At 40.8% G+C, this 23,126-nt stretch overlaps 1 protein-coding gene across 3 annotated transcripts in view; it reads left to right on the plus strand.

Moving 5' to 3' along the window:
- Nucleotides 1-23,126, plus strand: part of HBS1L (HBS1 like translational GTPase) — an 84,892-nt gene that overhangs the window by 56,923 nt on the left and 4,843 nt on the right. For all 3 annotated transcript variants that reach the window (XM_075554505.1, XM_075554504.1, XM_075554503.1), the window contains exons 6-16: nt 1,409-1,671; nt 2,150-2,315; nt 5,028-5,145; nt 7,765-7,911; nt 9,758-9,832; nt 10,434-10,551; nt 10,995-11,063; nt 16,303-16,407; nt 18,656-18,746; nt 19,163-19,271; nt 22,993-23,093. In XM_075554505.1, coding sequence (XP_075410620.1) covers nt 1,409-1,671; nt 2,150-2,315; nt 5,028-5,145; nt 7,765-7,911; nt 9,758-9,832; nt 10,434-10,551; nt 10,995-11,063; nt 16,303-16,407; nt 18,656-18,746; nt 19,163-19,271; nt 22,993-23,093 — 1,362 coding nt within the window. The remainder of the gene's footprint in view (nt 1-1,408; nt 1,672-2,149; nt 2,316-5,027; nt 5,146-7,764; nt 7,912-9,757; nt 9,833-10,433; nt 10,552-10,994; nt 11,064-16,302; nt 16,408-18,655; nt 18,747-19,162; nt 19,272-22,992; nt 23,094-23,126) is intronic.

Genomic DNA, 23,126 nt, shown 5'->3' on the forward strand with positions numbered 1-23,126 from the left:
TTCCACAGTGGAGTCAACCTAGATTTCCCACGGGCCAAACATTCCATGGGCCAAGCCCCAGTCTCCACAGAGCCTGTGTTTAGTCTCTTAATCCTCCGAATGCAGATTGTCAGGCATTTCAGGAACATGAGTGCAAATGTTAGTTTAAAGTTGATTTTGTTTAATTAGTCTTGTGGAATTCTTGAAAAAGAATAGCAACATTTTCCACACAACAGTTTTTCACCTAATAGGTCAATGTGGACCTAATGTGTTTGCACAGTTTCGAAAAATCCCTACCTAAATTTATTCTGGAGATGTGTATATAAAGTTTTAATTAGGTAGTATAGCCAGTGTCTTTCCTGACGCAGGGGACGAAGGACCAGTTGAGCAGATAGATTCTGAGGGGGAAATTACTAATTTGTTTTTGGTTACAGTGAGAGAGAAAAAAGTAGATTAGTATCCTTTTACATTTCTTTTACACTGCAGTCTTAAAATAATTATAAAAAAGGGTTGTTCCTGCCAACTCCACACTGAGTTGAATATAAATGCCTTTATTTTTCGTAACTTACAGTTTAATTTACTCTTTTTTCCTAAATGTCTTTATCCATAACTATTAAAGGGAAGAGGCATATGGGCGTCTGATAGACTAGGTATAGGTTTCCATGGAGTAGCACTACGTGAATGTTCAAAGAGCAAATGAAGAACCGAGAGGGGAATTCATTCAGCAAAGAGGTCAGTGAAGAAACTTCACTGTAACAGAGAGAATGAGCTAAGCTAGCTGGTCTTGCCTCTCAATAGATTGTAAACTTTTCTAAGGGTGGTAGGTGACTTCCTTATTTTTTAATGTTGTTTTCTTCTCAGCATCTAGTGGTTAGTATTTGTTGCATTTTTTAGTAAATCTAGTATTTATTGAATAAATAAATTGAAGTTTCTCTTCACAAAGTAGTAAGAAACTAGACATCTAGAGCTGCCTGCTTTAAGAATGGTTGTTACACACACACACAAAATAAAGATCCCAAGTCTCTGTCCTGTTGGATAAATGAATTGGGGGGTTCTTGGGGGGAACACGTTTAAAAAATAATAATTCTTTGGCACACATTTGGTGCCAGTTTTCATAGTATATCTTCTGGATGCCATCTGCTATGATAAAATTATAAAACCAAGGAGGTAGGCCTCGACTTTGACTTGCCGTTATTGTACAGGGTAGTTTTTCTTATCGCCCTCGTTGGTAGACGGGTTTCTCTTGGCATCATCCCTGTGTGGTTTGGGTGTAGCCGCTATCATTTCCACCTTAACAGACCCAGGCCACTTATCAGCGATCACTTTTGGTTAGGAGTCTAAAGGCATTTGAAGAGACTTCTCTGCCTTTCTAACATTTTAAGAGTTCATTTGAAAATTTTAAGACATTTTTCCCTCTCTAATTTTGTAGACTTACTGCGGAGGAAAATGGTCACAGTTTCCACACACCTCACAAAGGACCACACAGTGAAGATACCAGCATTGCTTCTTCTGATGTCCTCGAGACTGTTTCCAAATCGGTCCCTTCAGCCCACACCGTGCAGGCATCCGAAGAGCAGAGTTCAACTCCCACACCAGTGAAAAGGTCTAGCAAACCGAAGCAGCAGATAGATGTGAAAGCAGAACTGGAGAGCCGGCAAGGGGGGAAGCAGCTCCTCAACTTAGTGGTCATTGGTAATGCCTTTTGGTGCTCTGCATTGCAAGCCAGCTTGGTGCTAGGTCTGACAACTTGCTTGTGGCAGCAAGGAAACTCATTCCAGTTGAGTTTCTGTTGGGTCTAATGGATGTGAACCAAGGAGGCATTGCATCATAATGCTCTCTGGTCATCCCTGTCAGGTCTCCCGGGGGTGAAATACTGCTGAGTTACCAGCAAGGCCATTCGACTTGATCTTGGATGGCATTTTCATTTTGTCAATGTCTTGACAATTTTAATTTCTAAACAGCAGGGAAATTCCCCCCCTCACCCCACCCCTCTGTCCCCCGAAGAGATTGGGGCTTTTAGATGCCATCAACGAATTTGAAAAATCAAATAAACTTGTTTATCATTTTCTTAATACTGACAAATGGACGAGTTAAACATTCATGCAGTGCCTCAGTGTCAACAGTATCTAGAAACTGTACCTCGTATTAATCCTGAATCAATTTTCCTTAGGTCATGTTGATGCTGGGAAAAGTACTCTGATGGGCCATATGCTTTATCTTCTGGGTAACGTGAACAAGAGAACTATGCATAAATATGAACAAGAGTCTAAAAAGGCTGGCAAGGCTTCGTTTGCATATGCGTGGGTCTTGGATGAGACTGGCGAAGAAAGGGAAAGGTAGTCACTATTTAACAATTTTCAGTTTGAAATGATGTGTAATCTTATAAGTTTGTAGCATGTTGAATATGTATATAACATACCACAAAATATTTTGGAGATGATAACTTGGGGAAAACCTCAATGAACAGAAAGTTACCTTCTGTTTTTTATTATAGGACCCTATTTATGTGTTTTACTCTTCAAAAGTCTGTGAGAATAGTGTAAAAGAGTGTTTACTTAAAAAAATAAAAAGCTATACATACAGGAAAATGTAGTAAGAACCTTTTTAGAGAAGTATCAATCGCTCCTTTCCTAAGTAAACCAATTTGCCTTGATTTTGAGTATTAGGAATAAAATTCTTATTTTTTGTCAGGTTATAAAGAAGAGGTAACTCTTTGTGTAGACTCTCAGTGGTCTGACATAAAAATGATCGGCAAATCCAAAAATTACTTTGAAGACAATTGATAACTTTTTGGACAAGGAGACAGAATTCCAAGCTATTAAACCCTTCTAGATAGATTTAACCCAGTCGGTGATTGGTATTTATCATCATGTTCAGTTTTCCAGGTGTTGTAGCAGGAGGTCTGAGCAGGGAAATCACTGTGGAGCGGTCTGTGTCCATATGTGATGGTAGTCCTTTCTGGCTTGGGAGCCATGGCACCTGGGTCAGAGCAGAGGATTCTTTAGGAATGAAGTGAAATGTCAGGTATTTCAGCTGTGTCAAAATAATGACTCTAAAGTCCTGTGGAAATCCTTTTAATCCACACAGAGATTCAGCTGTGCCCCTGCATAACTTCATTCCGTTTATGAGCAAAGAATGTCTGGATTGGCATACTTCATATGTGTGTGTGGGGTTCTTAAAATTGTGGGTAGGCTACGTATATGAGGTAGTTCTCAGCGAAGCAGGCCATACTATTCCTCCGTTCTTCTGAGAAACAGAAATTCATATCATAGTATTTTTTTATATTTGCTTTTATCCTTTAGGCACCTGTTTATTCTATCCTTTTGAGAACCCAAACTTATTTTCCAGTGTAGTGAAGCAACCAGTTGGACACTTGTCAATTTTTGGAAAAGATTGGATATCTGTATGATATCAGTGTATCAGTATTAGTAGCTGGAGGAATTAAAAAAATTATATTGCTTTTCAGTTGTTATTGATTCTTATTTTTTGGCATCATCTAGTCTAGGTGAAGAAAGTGGTACTAGTATCATATGAGCCAGAATTCGCTTAGCTTGACTCAGTAAACTGTTATGCTGCTAGTGAGCTGTCCGTCTAGTTCCTCAGACTCCGCCACCTTGTAGTTTTATTTGACAGTGTATCTGCTAGTTGACCATTTGTTACTGTTTAGCATAACAGGTTTTAGAATATTCCTTTACTCTTTTGAGCGCAGGAGCTTCCAGATACATACTGGGAATTTGAACTCACACAAAAATGTCCCTAACAGCATTTCAAAAATAGAATGAGTGTTGCTTATCCACAGCGTTGTTTTCATGGCCTCTGTCTTTAAGTGTGGAGGAACAGAAATGAGTACATAGGTGACATTTTCACATACTTAGGGTTACAGATTTAGACCAGAACTGAGTCAAAAGAGTAGACTCTGCTTAAAGCAGCCTAGGACCAGTTCAGTGTGGGGCTGAGTGTGCACATCAGTGTTCTGATGTTCTCATGGATTCTAGATGATTTCTGAATTATTAAAGAGAATCAAGCATCACTTTGGCAAACTCAAATACCCCAGAGTTAAAGTTTAAACTAGAATGATTGGGCTAAGTAGACCCAGCGTTTCTTCCCTGCTAGGGTGAACATCTAATTGAACATTAATTATAATTGGGATTCTTGGTAGTAAAAGTGAATGTTGTGTGTTAATCATTAACCTGGATTCTTTGAGGCAGACTGACCTTCATGTTTGCCTAGTTTATTGTCCACCTAATGTGTCCTTGCGAGTCCTGAGCTCTAGAGGGACTCCAGGATCCCTGGAGGAGGAGTGGGATACGATCTGGAGCGCTAACTGCAAGGTGTGTAGTTTGAACCACTAGCTAGGAAGAAAGCTGCCTCTGTCCCCGTAAAGATAACACGTCCCTGAAAACCCACGGGGCGGCTCTACTCTGCCCTGTGTGATCACTGTGCCTTGGAGTCTGCTTGGTGGCAGTGAGGAGTCTTTTGTTGTTGTTGTTTTAAAAGTGACGGAGTACTCTTCTGACCCTGCCAGGGCTTCTCCGCGGCTATGAAGAGGCACGGGACTGGGCCTCTCAGAAGGATGCAGTGGGCTGTGAAGCAGATTACTAGTCATTGCGCTCCTTTGTTTTTTCCCCATTGAGCATCTCCTTTGAGGCGTCCTTTATTTTAAAATTGTAGTATGTTGCCTAACCTTGGAAATGGCAGTTTTGCATTTAGAGTTGATATTACATAAACATAGAAAATGTCTGATAGTCATTCTTCATTTAACCCTTCCTCAGCTGCAGAGTATCTTTTTCTCTTCCTACAGTGAGTATCCCCCACCTGTAACAGTTAAACCGTTTCCACAGCGATGTCACAGCCATATGGGTGTAATTCTAGTACAGCAGAAATTTCAACTTTAATTGCTAGCTTAATTAACCAGAATAATAGTTTGTGTAGCAAAAGTCCATTATCACTTGAGGTTATATTAGAATCTAGACTTTCTTATTATTAAATAATTTGATCTAGTATACCGAGTATAAAGGGCATTCTAATCACTTGATGTTTTGTTTAAGGGGAGTTACCATGGATGTTGGTATGATGAAGTTTGAGACCAAAACCAAAATTATTACACTAATGGATGCCCCAGGCCATAAGGATTTCATTCCAAACATGATTACAGGAGCGGCGCAGGTACCAGTTCCTTTCTTAACTGTTGTACACTGACTGTACATAGCGTTTTCTGAGGCTCAATGTCTCACACTAGGATTTATACTTTTAAAATATGAAGTGTGGAAAAATAGAGGGAATACTATGCTCTTCATGATTTCCTTATATGTACTTGATAAAGACTATCCAATTTAGATAAATTATAAATGCTGTGATTTTCTTTATAGTAAAAACGACGAAGTACTTCAGAAGATAAAGATTTACATTTCATGTATTTATTCCTTAGTGCTTATTTTGAGATTTTTAAAAACTAATCAATGTTAAGTCTTGTTTTTATTTACTATACAGAGAAATAGTGAAGCTTGTAGTTTTCTCCACATTGGATTATGTCCTTTATCAATATTTTAAATTGACTGTAATGTGAACTGAATTATGTTTGTTCAGTGCCGCCCAGTCAGTGCTGACTCGTAGAGACCCTTGTACAGCAGAAGGAAACCCTGTGCAGTTCCGCAGACTCGTTTCAGTTGTTAGTTTGAACCCTCTGCTGTTGCCATTGTGTCAGCGCATTACCTGAGGGTCTTTTCCCTGACCCTCTGCTCTACCAGCTGGTCATTTCTGATGCCAGGACCAAAGTATGTCTCACTGTCCTAGTTTCTGGGAGCATTTTGGCTGTACTTCCAGGGCAGATTTGTTTGTTCTTTTGGCAGGCCATGATACTTTCAGTATTCTCTGCCAACACAATAATTCAGATGCACCCATTCCTTTGTGATCTTCCTGATTCGTGGTCCAGCGTTTGCACACTTGCAAGGCAGTCACAGATACCATGGCTTCGGTTAGGCGCTGCATTAAGTGACAGTGGAAGATTGCACCTGACCTCCTCTGGCTTCCCATTGCACTGAGTCAGGGCTCAGCCGTGCCTCTGTGCTCCATCCGTCTTTACCCAATCCGACACCAGCTCACTCTGCATGTGTTGGGCTTGATGATTCTTTGCAATGACCACACACAACTCACAGGTTGTTAGAGAAGTCATTGGGTTACCGCAAGTCAGGATCGGCAGACAGGAAAGATGGAGTCATTGGTCTTCCGAGCCAGCACCTAAGTGTCTCAGCTACATGATCTCTTGCCTTTTGCCTCCATGGGTCAGGAAGGCAGCCCATTTGTCACTCTGTCCACGGTTCCATAGTCTCAGACTGGAGAAGGAAAAGGTACCCATTAGCCTCAGTGGTGCTCCTCTGAGTATCTTGCCACAGTCTGAGATGCCTCTGGTCTCTGCAACATCTGCCGCTTCACAAAGTTATCCAAAGTTTGTTATGATCTGTACAGTCAAATGCCTTGGCACAGTCAGTAAGACACAAGTGCACCTCTTCTGGTGTTCTCTGCTTTCAACTAAAAGCCATCTAATGCTATCAATGATATCATTCATTGATATCTGAGTCTGGCTTGTATTTCTGAATCTGGCTTGTATTTCTAGCAGTTTCTTATCTGAATGTAGCTTATATTTCTAGCAGTTTCCTGTCAATGTGCTATGAAAATAATTTTTAAATTTTCTTCAGTAAAATTTTGCCTGTGTGTGATATTAATGATACTGTTCTATAATTTCTGCATTCTGTTGGATTTGAATGGGCACAATATGGGGATCTCTTCCAGTCAGTTGGTAGCGGCCTACCAAATTTCTTGGCAGAGAAGTGAACATCTCTTACCTTGTTTCAGTTTGTTAAAACATTTATAGTCTGAAATTGATCAAACATACTCAAGATACATTGCTAATTACAAGTGGTTGAATGGGAAAATTAGAAATACAGAAGGATCAGTAGCTGGAAAGTATGAAAGTCATCAGAAATGGTGGGATCCCTCTCCTCGCCGTTAGTGAGCTGAAATGGACGGAGACTGGCTCTTCTAAACAGGACAATCAGAACAGAAGGGCTTCTAAGCTGGGAATTACAAATGGCAGAGAAATGTTGTCAGCTTGATAAAAAGAAAATGTGATAGTGATAAGAGTGACAGAAGATTGTGCTGAATTTTGCAAGGCCACCAATTTATTGAGAAGCTCATACTCTACATATGTTGTACATTCTGACTGTGAATAGGAGTTGACAGTCCTCATGGCGAGTTGTGCCATGCAGCACATGAGGTCCTGAACCCTCTGCTCCCTCTACTTCATTAAGACCGGCTCTCCTCTGAGGAGTAGCTCTTCCCTGGTCAGGTTTTCAATTATTTCCCTCCTGAGGGACTTGTCTTCCAGCATTGTATTAGACAGTGCTCCACTGTCACAGATACGTATTTCACTGGCGAGTTATCTCAGGAGAAGGTCATTGGGTCTTCTTTCTTCCTCATCTGTCTTAGTCTGCAACGGACCACTGAAACCTGCCCCGGTGGGTATCTCAGGCATTTGAAATACCTGTGGCATAACTTCCAGCGTCACAGCAACATGCAAGAGGACATCATCGTATGACAACTTGATCAATGAATGGCTATATTAGGACTTTTTATATTTAATTATAATCCATCTGTGGAGTTCTCTTGTTTGATTTATTTTTTGGCATCTGATGTCTGGTTGGGGGCTGCTTTGAAAATCCATAACCAGTCTGACAGAATGACTACTGTATTTTAATGATTCTAGTTGTGATGATTTTCCTCCTGTAGGCAGATGTGGCTGTGCTAGTTGTGGATGCCAGCAGGGGAGAGTTCGAGGCCGGCTTTGAGACTGGAGGGCAGACTCGAGAGCATGGTCTCCTGGTCCGCTCTCTGGGAGTGACCCAGCTTGCAGTCGCAGTCAATAAAATGGATCAGGTAGTTCAAAGCTTTATGAGATGCTATTTAAGATGTTTCTCTGCCAGATGTGAGTACTGTACATTTTATTAGTCCAATTGCTGTATTAAAAAATATGACCCTGATATTAAGATATTAGTAATTTTTAGGCAAGAAGTTAGCTTTTCGTTGTCAAAAATGAAACAATAAAACATTAAAATTAATTTTAGGATATTGCATGTTTTTGTAGTACAATTAAACTACTAGAAATGTATATTTCCAGTTCCTCTCAAAAAATGTTTGCTATTTTATTTTGTATATTCTAGTTTATTTATACATAAAATATTTTCTACTTTAGATTAATATCTATTTTGTTCCCTTCTTTAAAAAAAAGCAACTATATTATTGAAAATGGTTCCACGTATTTAATAAGATTTTTTGTGGCTATATTTTGGTCAGTCATCTTCTACGTTTGAACATTTCTAGTTATTATCATGTATGTGTGCATATGTGCGTGCGTGTGTGTGTAGAAGTGGCTTATTTTATGGAAATTTCTTGCCTCAAAACTAACATCCACATACAATGGCATTGAGTCAATTCTGACTCATAGCGACCATGGAAAAAAGTGGCTCTATGGGTTTCCAAGACTATGAATCTTTGATGGGAGCAGAAAGGCTCACCGTTCTCCCTCCACACAGCTGGTAGTTTTGAACTTCTGACTTTGTGATTGAGCAATCCAGTGCATATCTTTAATAAAGCACCAGAATATAGGCATTTTAAAATTTGTTGAACACCATAAAAATGCCTTTGACAAAAGTTTTATAGTTTTACTTTTGGCACTTAGTGTTTATCTACTTTATCAAACTCTTGTCATCACTGGTATCATTGAAAATGCATTTTTAATTTGATATGAAGCATTTTCAATCACTATTTCATTAATATTAATAAAATTTTAAGTATCATTTATACTTACTAACCATTTGTATTTCTTCTATGGAAATTCTATAATATACACAGTTTTGAAGCTTTTAAAAGAATTTGGAGGTGTGCTTTATTAAAGATTTTTTTAGGCATCATTTTCTCAGCTATTTGACTTTTAATTTTATTTATGTTTCTCATATATATTCAACATTACAATATTTCCTTTGTGATTTCGTGTATTAGCTCAGTAATTTTATTGCCCTGGGACCATATAAATTATTCACTGACATTTGATATTCATTTATGATACTATTTTGCACACTTCCAGCTTTCCCAAAACATTTTAGTTTAGATATTTTTAAGCACAAATAAAGGCTATTTTAGTAAAGGCCCATGTTAAACTCACCATGTCAGTTTTACTCGTGATATTTTGCTTGGTTACTGACCTATTTACTTCTCTATCTATCCCTTTTAGCTCTCTATAAGGGGATGCATTTCAGAGCTGGCTGCAAACATTTGTACTCTTCTCCTCAAATCCTGCAGCATGCATCTTCTTGTCTAAAGTGCATGTTTAGTCTGCACTATTTCTTTTGAGTGTGGCAATTCTAATAACTTAATTTTATTCTAACAGTACACCCAAGCACAATTTAGTACAATTATTTGCTTTTTCCCCCACTGACAAACTTGAAGTCACTTAGTTAATAAATGATGTGATGGAATGGTACACTCTGTTACAGCAGAGGCCATTTTCTATACATGTGGGAGTCTGATTTCAGGCCTTCTGCTGCAACAGAGTGTACCATTGCATCATGTCCTGTATTAAGATTTGATTTTCTGAATTGTAATTTCAATAAATATCATTTTGTATTTTACATAGTTTTGATACTTTATGATTTGTTGCAGAAATGTAAATTTTGTATGTAGTATATTTTGAAGTAAAGTTTAAAAAAAATTGGTTTGTTATCAGGTTAATTGGCAGCAAGAAAGGTTTCAAGAGATTACTGGAAAGCTGGGGCATTTTCTGAAGCAAGCAGGTTTTAAGGTAAGATTTTGAATTTGATTATTACTTTCTTTAGTGTCATCCTACACCTGAAGGGCCTTCAACAAATTTGTGAAAAAATTCCACTACCTCTTTTTTCCATTTTACCCTGAACTTTTTGACAGCCCCTCAAAAGAGAGAAACAAATGAGTGCCCTGAAAGTGTTGTCTTTTCTTTGTTTAATTTTTAAAATTTCTCTTTGACTTCATGTAGTAGACATTTTATGATTTGGATGATCTTACCTTAGAAAATTGTCTAAGTTGACTTGGATTTAATATAAGTGAAGGGTTTTTTTCCCCTACCTATTAAATTGGTACAGTTTCAACAAAGTTACAGACGAAAGTGGCATTCCTCCCAGCAAAAAACATGACACATATCTCTCTCATCAGTTGAAAATGCTTGAATCTTTCTGAACAAATTTGAAGCTGTTTCACAAAATCAAAATGCAAACTATTGCATCAGATAACTTTTAGGGTAGTAGTTCTGTTTGTTAAAGCGTATTGTTAGGGAATCACTGGATGCAGTTGTGGTCATGGTAAACATCTGCACTACTTTTCTCCTTTCAAGTTGTATTACATTTCATACTTTGATCTGTTTCCAATAGGAGAGTGATGTAGCATTCATACCTACAAGTGGCCTTAGTGGTGAAAACCTCGTAACGCGATCCCAATCAGGTGAACTCACCCGGTGGTATAAAGGACTGTGCCTAGTAGAGCAAATTGGTAAGTAATTCTGCCTTGTTAATTTTAATGCCGTATTAGTTGGCATAAATTATGCAGTTCTTCTTAGAACATGGGAATGTTTATGAGCAAGCATAAGAAGCTGGGTTTATTAGCCTTGAAATCAGACATTACATTTAAACGATCTGATATTCAGCTTTATTAATTTATTTAATCAGGCCATGCCTGTCTTGTGACAAAATGACTAATGCTTCCAAGTGTCCAGCAGCTGCAGGGGAGAAGAGACCTGTGATTCTGCGCCTATAAAAGGAGCAAGCAGCCTTCTGTACAGTCACAATGAATTAGAATGGATTCAGTGACATATGACAGTTAACTAACGAGTCTTCTGTTGAAATGAAATGAGAAACAGTGAAAACATTTAGTAAATTGTGAAGTATTGTGTAAATGACAATCAGCTTGTTATTACCCCCACCACCCCCCTGCAGATTCCTTCAAGCCTCCTCAACGGTCCATTGACAAACCTTTTAGGTTGTGCGTCTCGGATGTTTTCAAAGGTAAGTGTTGTCTTTCAGACCTATAATGCCTTTTATGTTTCTAGTCACATTTTTCTTCCAGTAGATTGTTTCAGTTTCCTTATTCGCCAACAAAATTAGATCAGTCGTGCACTATGTTTTAACCACACTGTCTTAATCCCCACTCAGTGCATGACAAGTTGGTCAAAATGTTTGCAATAAAATATCCTTAATACAAAATCGCGCTGAACCATATTTTTTTTTTCTGGGCTTAAGATTCTAAGTTGATTTTCTTTTTATCCCCTTTAAGAATTTACACGATTTGTTTATTTTTTTTAAGCATACTCACTGTCTGAGAAGTCTGTGATATTTTGAATTTTTACTCCTGGGAACATAATGTACCTCTTCCCTGACTTTGTCTAATTTTTTCTTGTTCTCCCTGGTGTCAGGTGTGAGATGTTTAATGTATCGTGGCTTGATTTTCTTTTGTTTATGTTTCTGGGAGTGGTGGAGATTTTCGGATCTAGCGGTATTAGAGCTTGGAAATTCTGACCACTGTTTCTTCTATTTTTTATTGCTTTCTGAGAGTGCAATATGTAATGCTCTGCATCCTGTCTGGTCTGTTTGAATTTCGGGCACTTTCATCAACGAAAGTTATTTGGGTCTTTTGTGAGTGTCCTATTGCGTTCCTTACTCTGCATCCCCAGGTCTTCCCTTCAGTGCTCCAGCAATCTTAGAAGTCTTAGAATAGCTATTGTGTTGTCCGTGTCTGTAATTCCATCAGCGCTGGGCCTCTTTCTGTTGACTAAGTTTTTCTCCCCTGTTAAAGTCACATATTCCTGTTTCATGTCCTGTAATTTTTATTGAATTCTGAACCATCTAGTTAAGGGTCTAGACGTTTCTTTTTCCCCTTAAATTTTAAGGCGTGTTGTACTTTGTCTGGTTGGCAGTTCAGTTACCTGCAATTAACACTGATCCTTTGGGGTGTAAGCTTGGTCTACACTAGCCTTACCTCCTGGGCGGTGAGCACCATTGCCACGGCAACTCTTTTGGAGTTGCTTCCCAATGCCACCAGTGAGCATGAGGCCTCATCATTCTGAGTGTGATCAGTTGAACACTGCTCAGTCCTGTGTTTGGGTTCTGGAAGTCTTACCTCCCTGATTACTCTTTACTTGACTGTGTGTAGTGTACCTGCACACATGTTCAGTTAGGGGCAGTCAGTCTACCTGTGGCTGACATAGCCTACCCTCTCGGGGGTTCGATCTTGGCCATTCGGGAGAGGGCATTGCAAGGTCTTACTGAAACTGCAGAAACAGACTGAAGCTGCAAGGTCACCTGGTGGATTGCCAGGGGAATCTGTCCACTGAAGGAATCATGCACTGCTGGTCATTAGTCAGTAGTGGAGCCACGCACAGCTGGAAACTTATGAGGCAAGCCTGTTGGAGGCAGGAGCTAAAAACGCTTCTTCCTCCAGCGTTCCTCCAGGCCTTAGCTTAGTGTTGTGTCTGCTCAAAAAACCCAAACTCACAGCTGTTGGATCAATTTCAGCTCATAGCAAGTGACCCTATAGGACAGGGTAGGGCTGCCTCTTTCAGTTTCTGATATGCCTTGAGGTATATCCTCTATTTTCTTGTTACCCTCTGAATTTTTCTTCAGTGTAATAAAGGTTTCTGTATTGTCTGCTTATTGCACATAGGTTAAAAACTCCTTAAGAGCAGGTACTGGCTCTTCATATCTATAGCTGAAGGATTGAGCCCAGTGTTTGACACACAATACCCATGTATTAAATGAATAGTAGATGAGTGAGTGAAGGTGCTATGCAGCAATCATGCGTTGAGGGGTGGCCCAATTCCAACTATGTGGATAGCCGCCCCTCCCCCCAGAAGAACTGACTTCAGAGGAAAGCACTGAAGCTACATTTCAGGGAGAGGGACATGTCTGATCAGAGCACAGGGCAACAAATGAAGCGGGAGGAAGAGAGAGTGGAGCACATCCTGGCCCATCAAGCCTTGAGGATGATGTCCCCACTCAGACCAGCCAATGCACAGAGAGGACCATATGGCCGGCCCCACTGTGGGACATGACATCTCTCACTGACCCGTAGCCCTACATGGGACAATACTGCAGACAAAGTGTGGGAATAACGCCCGATCTGACTCTACCACACCGAGGCAAAACACTAAGGGTGTGCAACAGAACAGCAAGGGGAGCAAGGAAGTCACCAGGGAATACCAAAAATAGACTTTGTGGCAAGGGCGTGGCACCCTATCAGACTTCACTGGAAAACACTAAGGGTCAACAAACAGACCTTGAACTACTTACAGGCTTTTCTTTTTTGTCATTGGTTTTGTTGTTGTTTTGCTTTCTTTTGTCGCTTTGATTTGCTCTGTCTTACTTTTTTGTGCATATTATTATCTGCAGGTCTATCTCGATAAAGTAGGCTGGATAAACAATCTGGAGGAGAAAACAATAGGGCTGATGGTTCCAGGGGGACATGGGAGAGGAGGAAGTGGGGAAAGGAAGTGGTGTTAAACAACCCAGAGACTGGGAACAACAAGTGATCAAAAATCAGTGGCAAGGAGGGTGTAAGGGGCCTGAGGGATTGATTGATCAAGGGCAATATAACCGAGAAGAATTACTGAAAACCAACTGAAGGCTGAGCTTGATAGTGGGACAAGCGGAAAGTAAAAGGAAATAGAGGAAAGAACTAGGAGGTAAAGGGCATTTATAGAGTTCTAAATACAGCCTTGTACATATGTAAATATATTTATATATGATGATGGGAAAATAGATCTATGCATATATTTATAGGTTTAGTATTAAAGCAACAGATGGACATTGGACCTCCACTCAAGTACTTCCTCAATGCAAGACCATTTTGTTCTATTAAACTGGCATTCCATGATGCTCACCTTCCCGACACGATTGCTGAAGACAATGTGCATAAGCAAATGTGTTGAAGAATGCTGATGGTGCCCAGCTATCAAAAGATATAGCGTCTGGACTGACTGACTGACTGACTGCTCACTCACTCACTCACTCACTCACTCACTCACTCACTCACTCACCACCTCACTCTCATTCACTCACTCACTCAGTCACTCACACTCTCTCTCACTCTCTCACTCACTCACTCTCTCACACACTCACTCAGTCACTCACTCACTCAAAGGAAAAAAAAAAGATATAGCATCTGGGGTCTTAAAGGCTTGAAGGTAAACAAGCAGTCATCTAGCTCAGAAGCAACAAAGCCCACATGTCCGAAGTACACCAGCTTGTGTGATCACAAGGTGTCGATAGGATCAGGTATCAGGCATCAAAGAACAAAAAGTCATATCATTGTGAATGAGGGGGAGTGCAGAGTGGAGATCCAAAGCCCATCTGTAGGCAACTGGACATCCCCTTACAGAAGGGTCATGGGGAGGAGATGAGCCAGTCAGGGTGCTGTACAGCACCGATAAAACACACAACTTTCCTCTAGTTCTTTAATGCTTCCTTCCCCACTTTCATGATCCCAGTTCCAGCTTACAAATCCAGCTAGACCAGAAGATGTACACTGGTACAGATAAGAGCTGGAAACACAGGGAATCCAGGGCAAATAAAGCCCACAGGACCAATAATGAGAGTAGCAATACCAGGAGGGTAAGGGGAAAGTGGGGGGAAAAGGGGGACCAGTCACAATGATCTACATATAACTCCCTCCCTGGGAGGCAAACAACAGGAAAGTGAATGAAGGGAGACGTTGGACAGTGTAAGATACGACAAAATAATAATAATTTATAAATTATCAAGAGTTCATGAGGGAAGGGTGTAGGGAGGGAGGGGAAAATGAGCTGATACCAAAGGCTCAAGTAGAAAGCAAATATTTTGAGAATGATGATGGCAACAAATGTACAAATGTGCTTGACACAATGGATATATGTGTGGATTGTGATGAGTTGTACAAGTACCCAATAAAAATGATTTAAAAAAACTTTTCAGAAAAAGAAAAAAAAATCATGCAATGAAATTGACATGTACATGTTATTAGCATCAAGCCTTCTGGTAGAAGAAATATGGTAGAGTTTCCAAAATGCATGTTAGCTACTTAAAATACAAGCCAGGCTTGATTTACTTTTCACTAGCGATGCTTTCTGACTCTTCTCTCACTTCCTGTTCTCTTTTTGATCGGCTTCTTTACTTCTGCTTTTCTTCTGAGGTTCCTACGCAGGGCACTCAATGGTTTCTTGACGCCCTCCTCATCTGGATCCTGGCATTACTCCTGGTGCTGTTGGCCACTCTCACCCTAAAACATTCTCCTTTGGAGTCCGTGACCCACTTTCTCTATGTCTCTTCTCTGGGGGCTGTATTCTCTCCGACCATCATCAGGCTGAATGGCTGCAGCCCTCCGCTCCCCTCCACAGGCTCCTTTTTGGACATGCGTGAGGTTCTCTACCTCCCGTGCCTTTCTGCTTCTCCACACCTGTGCCACTCTCCCAACACGTGTCAGCCTGTTGATGGACATCCACCCCCACAGGGGTGTGCCTGCTCCCGGGTACCTCCCATTGTGGGAGACTGCTGCCCCCTGCAGCGCATGTTCTCCACAGCTTGGCCTCAGAGCTCAGGCCGGACTCGATCTTGTCTCTTCTTTTCCATTCTCAGTTGGTGGCACCATTGTCTCGGATGTCTCTTGGTCATTACCCTTCAGAGCCCGTACCACGCTGCCCCATGCCTTCCTTCTAAATCCTTATAGTTATCCTTCACATTGCTCGAACATGGGAAAGAGCCCTGTCACTTCTCTGTCCACAGTTCTCTACTGACTTCCATTATTTAACAGGCTCCTGGTGTCATCTTTGGCTCCCCCAGCCTCATTCCCTTTGACGCTGTGCTTGCGGATGAGCAGCTCTCCGGTTCAGCAGCGTCTTTTTCCGACCCATCCGTAGCCCACCAAGCAAACTCTGGTTCCTACTCTTTCAAAGGCTATGGCCTGAGCATTCTCTTCACTGGTGTAAACTCCTTAAGGACAGGGGTTTACAGCCTCACCTCTATCTCTAGTGTCTATCACTTTGTATGCATTCAAGTAAGATATAAATCTCCTTTTTTTAATAGTGATATTTTCATTTTCAAGAAAATGTGGTACCTTATCTATAGGTATGTTAAAAATCAGCAATGATCATTGCTTAATGTCCACTAAACTCTGAACATGTAAATACCAGTAGAATAAGTATAGCCAGGAGAGAGTACGAGTTATCAGATAGTGTGGCTGTATGAATTTTTAGTGAGATTTTGGCATGTTTTGCAGATCAAGGATCAGGATTCTGCGTAACTGGCAAAATTGAAGCTGGTTATATCCAGACTGGTGACCGGCTACTGGCAATGCCTCCTAATGAAACTTGTACGGCAAAAGGTATCCCCTTAACTTTCTAAGTTAAGTCAAGAGCTTATTTGAAGTAGTTTAGTTACTGACTCTTACTGAAACTGTACCTGTCAAAGTGATACTAACTGTTGAAGATAAAAATGTGAAAACATTAAACGATTTTTTCCTGTGGTGACTGTGTGTTTGTGTGTGTGTGTGTGTGTGTGTGTGTGTGTGTGTGTACATGTAGTATGCTAATTGTGGTGACGTTTTCTTTGTTGACGTCATTCAGTTGAAGCAGTCTGGTGAGGATTTGACCAATGGTGGAGACCCCTGACAGAGCCGTTCACAACCTTAATGCGGAGCAGAAAGCCTCTCTAAATGTAGCCTGACATTGAAGAGAAACTGGCGGAGCTGACTGCTACCTTCTTGTTGTGTCATACATATTTCAGACCTATAGCAAGTTAACAGCCCGGGTCATGTTTATATCCTTACCCCACCGCCCCCAAAAAATGCTGGAAGAGATCAGTGTGCAAATATGCAAATTCAGGAAAACCTCATTTGCAAAGAGAAATTGAACTATTGTAAAGCTGCGCCATCTCTGACCTTGAACGTAGACCTAATGTTCATGTGACACTGTCACAGTCCTTTTTGTCTGGATCATTTGGCCTTACACTTACGCATTGATTAAAGGTGCATAATTCCTTATGTACGTGGATCTGCTTTCTAACAAAGCCTTTGCCCTCAAAGTAGAACTGCCGCTCTATTTTAGCTATAAGCAATATTCTCTGTAACACCTAAGTGAAAGCTCGGCCTATTGAGATAAGAATAAATTCAGCGTTTTTCCTTCTGTTCTTCTAAGGTATAGTTCAGGGTTAGTTTATTGATGTTATTGTACGTTTAGGCTGAGCCAGTGTGCTCACTGTCACAGTACATTTGTTGACGATAAGCGATTTCATACCAGCGTAGGTCCCATCGTGAGGCCTAAATGTAAAGCTGAGTAAGGATATTAGCAAGGATGTCCCAGCCCTCCGTTTTGTGTTTTCACGTGATGGATAATTATGATACTTCTTGTAAAAGTTGAAAGTTGTTTTGGCTTAAGATTTTCTTTGTTAATAATGTGGCAGGCAAGAATTAGTCTCTGATCCGAAATTTCTCAGATCTTCCCAATTGGCTCCCTTGTGCCTCCACAACCATTTCTTGGAGCTCTTCCACTCTCCTCGAGCCCTCAGCTTAAGAATATGCTGCATACAAATATGAGTGTCTTCCGAACCATATGGGTAGGTCATGATTTACCAAACACATGTTAAATAAGACCTGCACAGTGGATGCCTACACACTGTCTTCATCCAGAGGCTCGCCTTCCAACAGAGATGCTGTTTCTCGTGTAGAAAAGGTGGGCTCACTTGTGAAGTTTCTGTAGGGAGTGGCTGAGTGGGGTCCTCTGGCATTGCTTGTCAGGACCACCTCTGGCTAGTGTCCGCATATGCAATGAAGGAAATGAAATTTTATTTTCACGGTTTCAAAAAATAGATGCTTTTTTTAGACCAGTCTTCATACCCCTTTCAGGGAAGACTTCATTGAGCCAGGAATAGTCGAAGGGGCTGATGAGGATCATGTGCAGCAATGACTGAGCACTGATTCCCCGGATGACTTAGGTGAATCCCTGCCGGCCATCATTTTGGTGCTGTTCTGAAAGCAAAATGCAGGAAACCAAAGTATTACTAGGTGTCCCTAACCATCATTGAAATGGTACCATTATGCCCTGCACCTACTATAAGCACCTGGTGACTATAAGCACCTGGTGACTATAAGCACCTGGTGACTATAAGCACCTGGTGATTTGGCGGGTAAGCTCCTGGCTGCTAACTGAAAGACCAGCAGTTTGGACTCAGCAGTCAATGCATGGGGGAAAAATGTGGCATCTGTGTCCATAAACCTGGGGCACACCCCGTCCTAGAGGGGCACTGTGAGTCAGAATTGCCTTGATAACAAGGCATTTGTTTTCAATGACTTTATCTCTTGAGTAAATGAGTATAAAAATCTGCATTAAATAAGCAAAAATCAGCCTTTGATGGACAGAGGCCAGTCCTTTTCTGTGTGGGGTATGTGCTGGACGAGTCAAGTCTAGAGGAAGCGTCTGTCCTCAGTGCGCACAGTTAGACTTCTCACTCTCAATCCATTCATACTGAAAATGATGAGTAGCGACTGATGAAGCACAAATCAGCCAAACTGTCAGGGTTGTTATGATTTGGCAGGAGGTGTTTCACTCTGTGCTTTGGTTCTTACTCACTTGCAGGAATCACCCTGCACGACGAACCTGTCGATTGGGCGGCAGCCGGAGACCATGTTAGCCTCACGTTGGTTGGGATGGATATCATCAAAATCAAGTGAGTGTGAAGATGAGTGTGGGCAACCATGGATTTAGATAGTGGCCTCAGAAAGCACACGGGCTTGGCTATACGCCGGCTCACGCGAAGAATTGGTGTTAATTTTGAATCTCACTTGGTCAAACCCAGACACCAGTGAAGGTATAGAAATGAGAAGAAAAACCCAGTCTACTTGAAATGGGAATGAATGCAAGCCAGCCAGCGTACTTGCTGTGTGAAATCAGGCCTGTGAAAGAAGTGACTGAGAACTAATGGTCCAACCCTGGGGTTTTCTAACCCAGAAAGGAGCATTTAATAACAGTCCTTAATTTATTTAGTTGCTTTCCTTTCTTGGCAAATGGTTTGAGAGGGGTTCCTATTGGAAATGAATGTGTTTCCATCTGCCTTCCCTTTGCTCTGTTTTTCCTTGGCTTCAGTGTTGGCTGCGTGTTTTGTGGCCCCAGAGATCCCATTAAAGCTTGCACTCGCTTCCGGGCCCGGATCCTCATCTTTAATATTGAAATTCCAATCACGAAAGGATTTCCTGTAAGTTTCAAAATGCTTTACTCTGGTGGTATATAGAAAATCAAAGTAGCTTTATCCTTAAAAAATCGTAAGTTTCTCTTAGTAATGATGCTATAGTTCTTTTCGATTGTATTATTACTTGAACCCAACAAAGTAGTAACATAGAACTTGGAAATGATAGCAACTTTGTTGTTGTTCCTGAGGAATTCTTAAAAGGAGGTATTGAGGCCATTTGTCATTAGTGGGATACAGACTGATGATCATAAAATCCATATAAGGAAAACAGTAGATGCTTTTGATTGTGTTCTTAATGGCCACTCAGCAGATCTCTCTCTTTGTTTAATACTGCATATGTGCCAATTATCAGGTGATAAAAGTGATACATTCTTGTAGGAAGTTTGGGGGCACACATGAAGAAACTAAGAATGCTCTGTAAATGTGGAACCTACATTACTGTTGGAGTGTCAGCCAATTTTCATATGTACAAGGGGGATTCCAAACATTTGATAACAAAATCCACTGTCTTTTCATTTCATTTTCCCTCAAATGCTTTGAGGTCCCCTGTACATATTGCACCCCTCCCTCCCCCCACGAGTATTGATGGTCTATGCGGGGCTTCCACACGGGAACAGCACACTCAGCCCCTGCAGCGGTGAGGCTGGCCTGTAGGCCCTAGTGGACCCGTGACATTTTGACATGCACAGGACGTGAGTAGGGGAGACTTTGTCCTATCATTACAGGACTCGTGAATATCAAAAACTCCTTGTTTTATGTGTAATTTTTTTCTGTCCATTTGTAACTTTGATTTTGTTAAGGTTTTTGCCCATTTGACTTTAAATTTTTCAGATCAACTCAAATAGTACAGATTCTGTGTAAACATAAAACTATTCTGAGTGGAATGAAAGACCAGCTTTGGAAGTATGAGTGGAGTATCTCTACCATTTGACATGACTTGAAATAAAAATCAGTCATTGATGACATTGGACTTGGAACGTTTTTCTAAGCTGGTGGTAGTCTTTAGATTTGGGAATAAATCTATAAGCTCACTTAAATTAATTTTACATTTATTTGAAATTAAGTTCTAATCATGTATATTGCTTATAATTCCTTATAACTATTTTTATATAAATTGAAGCATATTAAATTATGTTTTTAAGATGCTTTTATAATTCTGTTCTGTTTCTCCGACATCCTCACAAGGGAGCAGGGAGCAAAAGTCTCTTTCCAATAAAGTTGTTAAGTAGGTAGCTCCCAAGTTACAAGCGAAACCTGTACCTTGAATTTTTAATATTAATAGCCGTTGCGAGGGTTGATTCATAGCTATGGATAAGTTGATAGTTTGTCACCCAGAAACTGCCTATAGTTGAAAATACTTAATTTTTAGATGTTCAAAATTCAGTCACTGTTAACCATAACAATACACAAATACAAATGAATGGCTTATGGGTAAGCGGAACTCATTCTTAGAAAGCGATTTCACTGGCGAGGGTGAAGCCTGAAGAGGTGGTTTTTACTCAGACAACAGTATTTGCCAAGGTGGAGGTGGAGAGGTCAAGAAGTCAGTACTTACTTTGAATAGTAATATTGTCTTCCTGTCAACTATAGCTTTTTTAAAATAAACATGAATTGAAAGTTTTTCAGTGCGGCTTTATGAGACCCCGCTGGAATAATCTTGATTCACAAATGCCAAGAGGAAAATTGTATCAGAAAAGAAGCTTCAAGTTGTACTGTTCAATTCAAGGACCACTCCTAATGGGGAAAACACTACTTTTTTAATCAAGGAGAAACTTAAGGAATGAAACCTTTACTATTTGGGGAGTAGGTTCTAATGGCACGAACATATATTCAAGTTCCCCTTGTTTTATATGGTAAATTCTGTGTACATGATATGTAGTGTCATGTACAGATATGTAGATATATAAACTATATTAAAAGCTCTGTTTTTAATAGGAAAATTTGAAGACTCTATTGGACGTTAACAATATTTCTATGATTTGATATTCGTAAACCTAGGTTGCCTGCTAGTTTAAGGAAAATACTGACTTCCCTTATTGCAGCGCCTAACATATGATTCAGCATACGATAGTTTACAGAACACTGGATGATTTGATTCGCACAATTCCACATCCAGTACATCATCCTAGCCATTCTCCAAACACTGCCCCTCCCCACCCCAGACCAGTGTGTATCAAAAAATCCAGAGCTCTGCATTTTAGATGGGTGGAGCAGCACCCTACAGCACAACAGAGTAATATTTCTACAGCCCAGCATTTCAGAAAGAACCCCTTCACAAGTTCTTTACTGTGTCTGTCTCTAACAGAGGAGCTGTCAAGGCACGGTGGTGGCTACCTGGGCTGCCAGCATAAGGTCGGCAGTCGGAAACACTAGCTGCCGAACTAGAGAAAGGCTGCGCTCTTCTAGTCTCGGAAGCGCACAGCAGTTCTCCCCTGTCCTGTAAGGTCACAGTGAGTTGGCATGGACTCCATGGCAGTGAGTTTGAGTGTTTGGTTCCTGTTCGAAGTAGCACAATGCAATCTCCACCCCCCTACTTTGGCTCACCTACTTTGTCCAACATCTCAATGATCTATACATGACCCATTAACATATCTATATCCTATAAATACCCAGCCTGTAATCACTTGTCGTCATACTTGTTATGAGATCAGCAGTGGTGTTGAAGTACTTGCATTTAAGTAACACTTACTTAGTTCTGTTTTATTATTATTATTGTTCATCTCCTATTGTGCCTAGTTTGTAAATTAAATTTTATCATAGCTTAATATATATGAGAAAAGAAACCTGGGCTAGCTAGGCTTCAGTACTCCCCTCAGTTGTAGGTATTCATTCTTGGGACTGTAGAATAAGCACATTTCACTTTGACGTCTGTCACATGACCATATTTTACTGATCAGGCATCTGAGGTGGTGATGCTGGTGGTTGTGGGTTGTCAAAGAACTTGCCCCAGATCAGAAGGCTAGAAGCTGAGTCGGGATTTGAACCCAGTTGTCTGATCTGAAAGCCTGTCTAACCTCTTGTGTATTAAATAATAAATGTAAATCATGCCTCCACAAAGCGTGGCCCCCGGAGCAGCTTTCAAAGGGGTCCTTTCTTCCGTTGTGCCTCTCTACTGCTAATATTTTATTCTCATTTCCCAGCAGCGAACACATGGCTATGGAATGTTAACACGATCTTCTCCCTCCTCTATGATTCACCTTAGGTGAACATCTCAGTCTGGCACAGTGCCCAATCCTTTCGATTTCTTATCCCAACCCCAGAAGGCATCTTTCTTTTACACCTGAGGAAGTAGAGGTGCAGACCAAGACATAGGAAAGAAATGGGGCTCCGCCGCAGGATTTTTCTTATTGTTCCTTATGAGTATCAACAACATTGTCCTAAATGCAAATTATTTTCATCTCTACCAGTTTCTAAGATGCTCTCCTCCACCTTTTACAGAAGCGGGGAGGAAAAAGAGACAGGAAGTTTGTGATTTCCCAAGCGACACAGCGAGGGTAGTGCAGAGGTTGGAACTGTCTCCCACGACCTCAGCCCTTAGCAAGTTGAGTAGTGTTAGAGGCGAAGCAACTAGAAGTCCCGACGCTGCTGAGCTCGAATACCATTAACGTAACTCAAGACCAGTGCCAGCAGAGAGGGGCCAGGAGACGCCCCGGAAACATGATTTGACACGTCTTAATGTTTGTTGTATAAACAGAATTTGGCGATTGTTAACAATTTGTTGTTCCAGGTGCTGTTACACTACCAAACTGTCAGTGAGCCCGCCGTTATTAAAAGACTGATCAGCATCTTAAACAAAACCACGGGCGAAGTCACCAAGAAGAAGCCTAAGTGGGTGTTAATTTATTTACTTATTTATATGTG

Source organism: Tenrec ecaudatus, chromosome 7 (genome assembly GCF_050624435.1).
Source record: "Tenrec ecaudatus isolate mTenEca1 chromosome 7, mTenEca1.hap1, whole genome shotgun sequence".
In the NCBI taxonomy this organism is placed as follows: domain Eukaryota; kingdom Metazoa; phylum Chordata; class Mammalia; order Afrosoricida; family Tenrecidae; genus Tenrec; species Tenrec ecaudatus.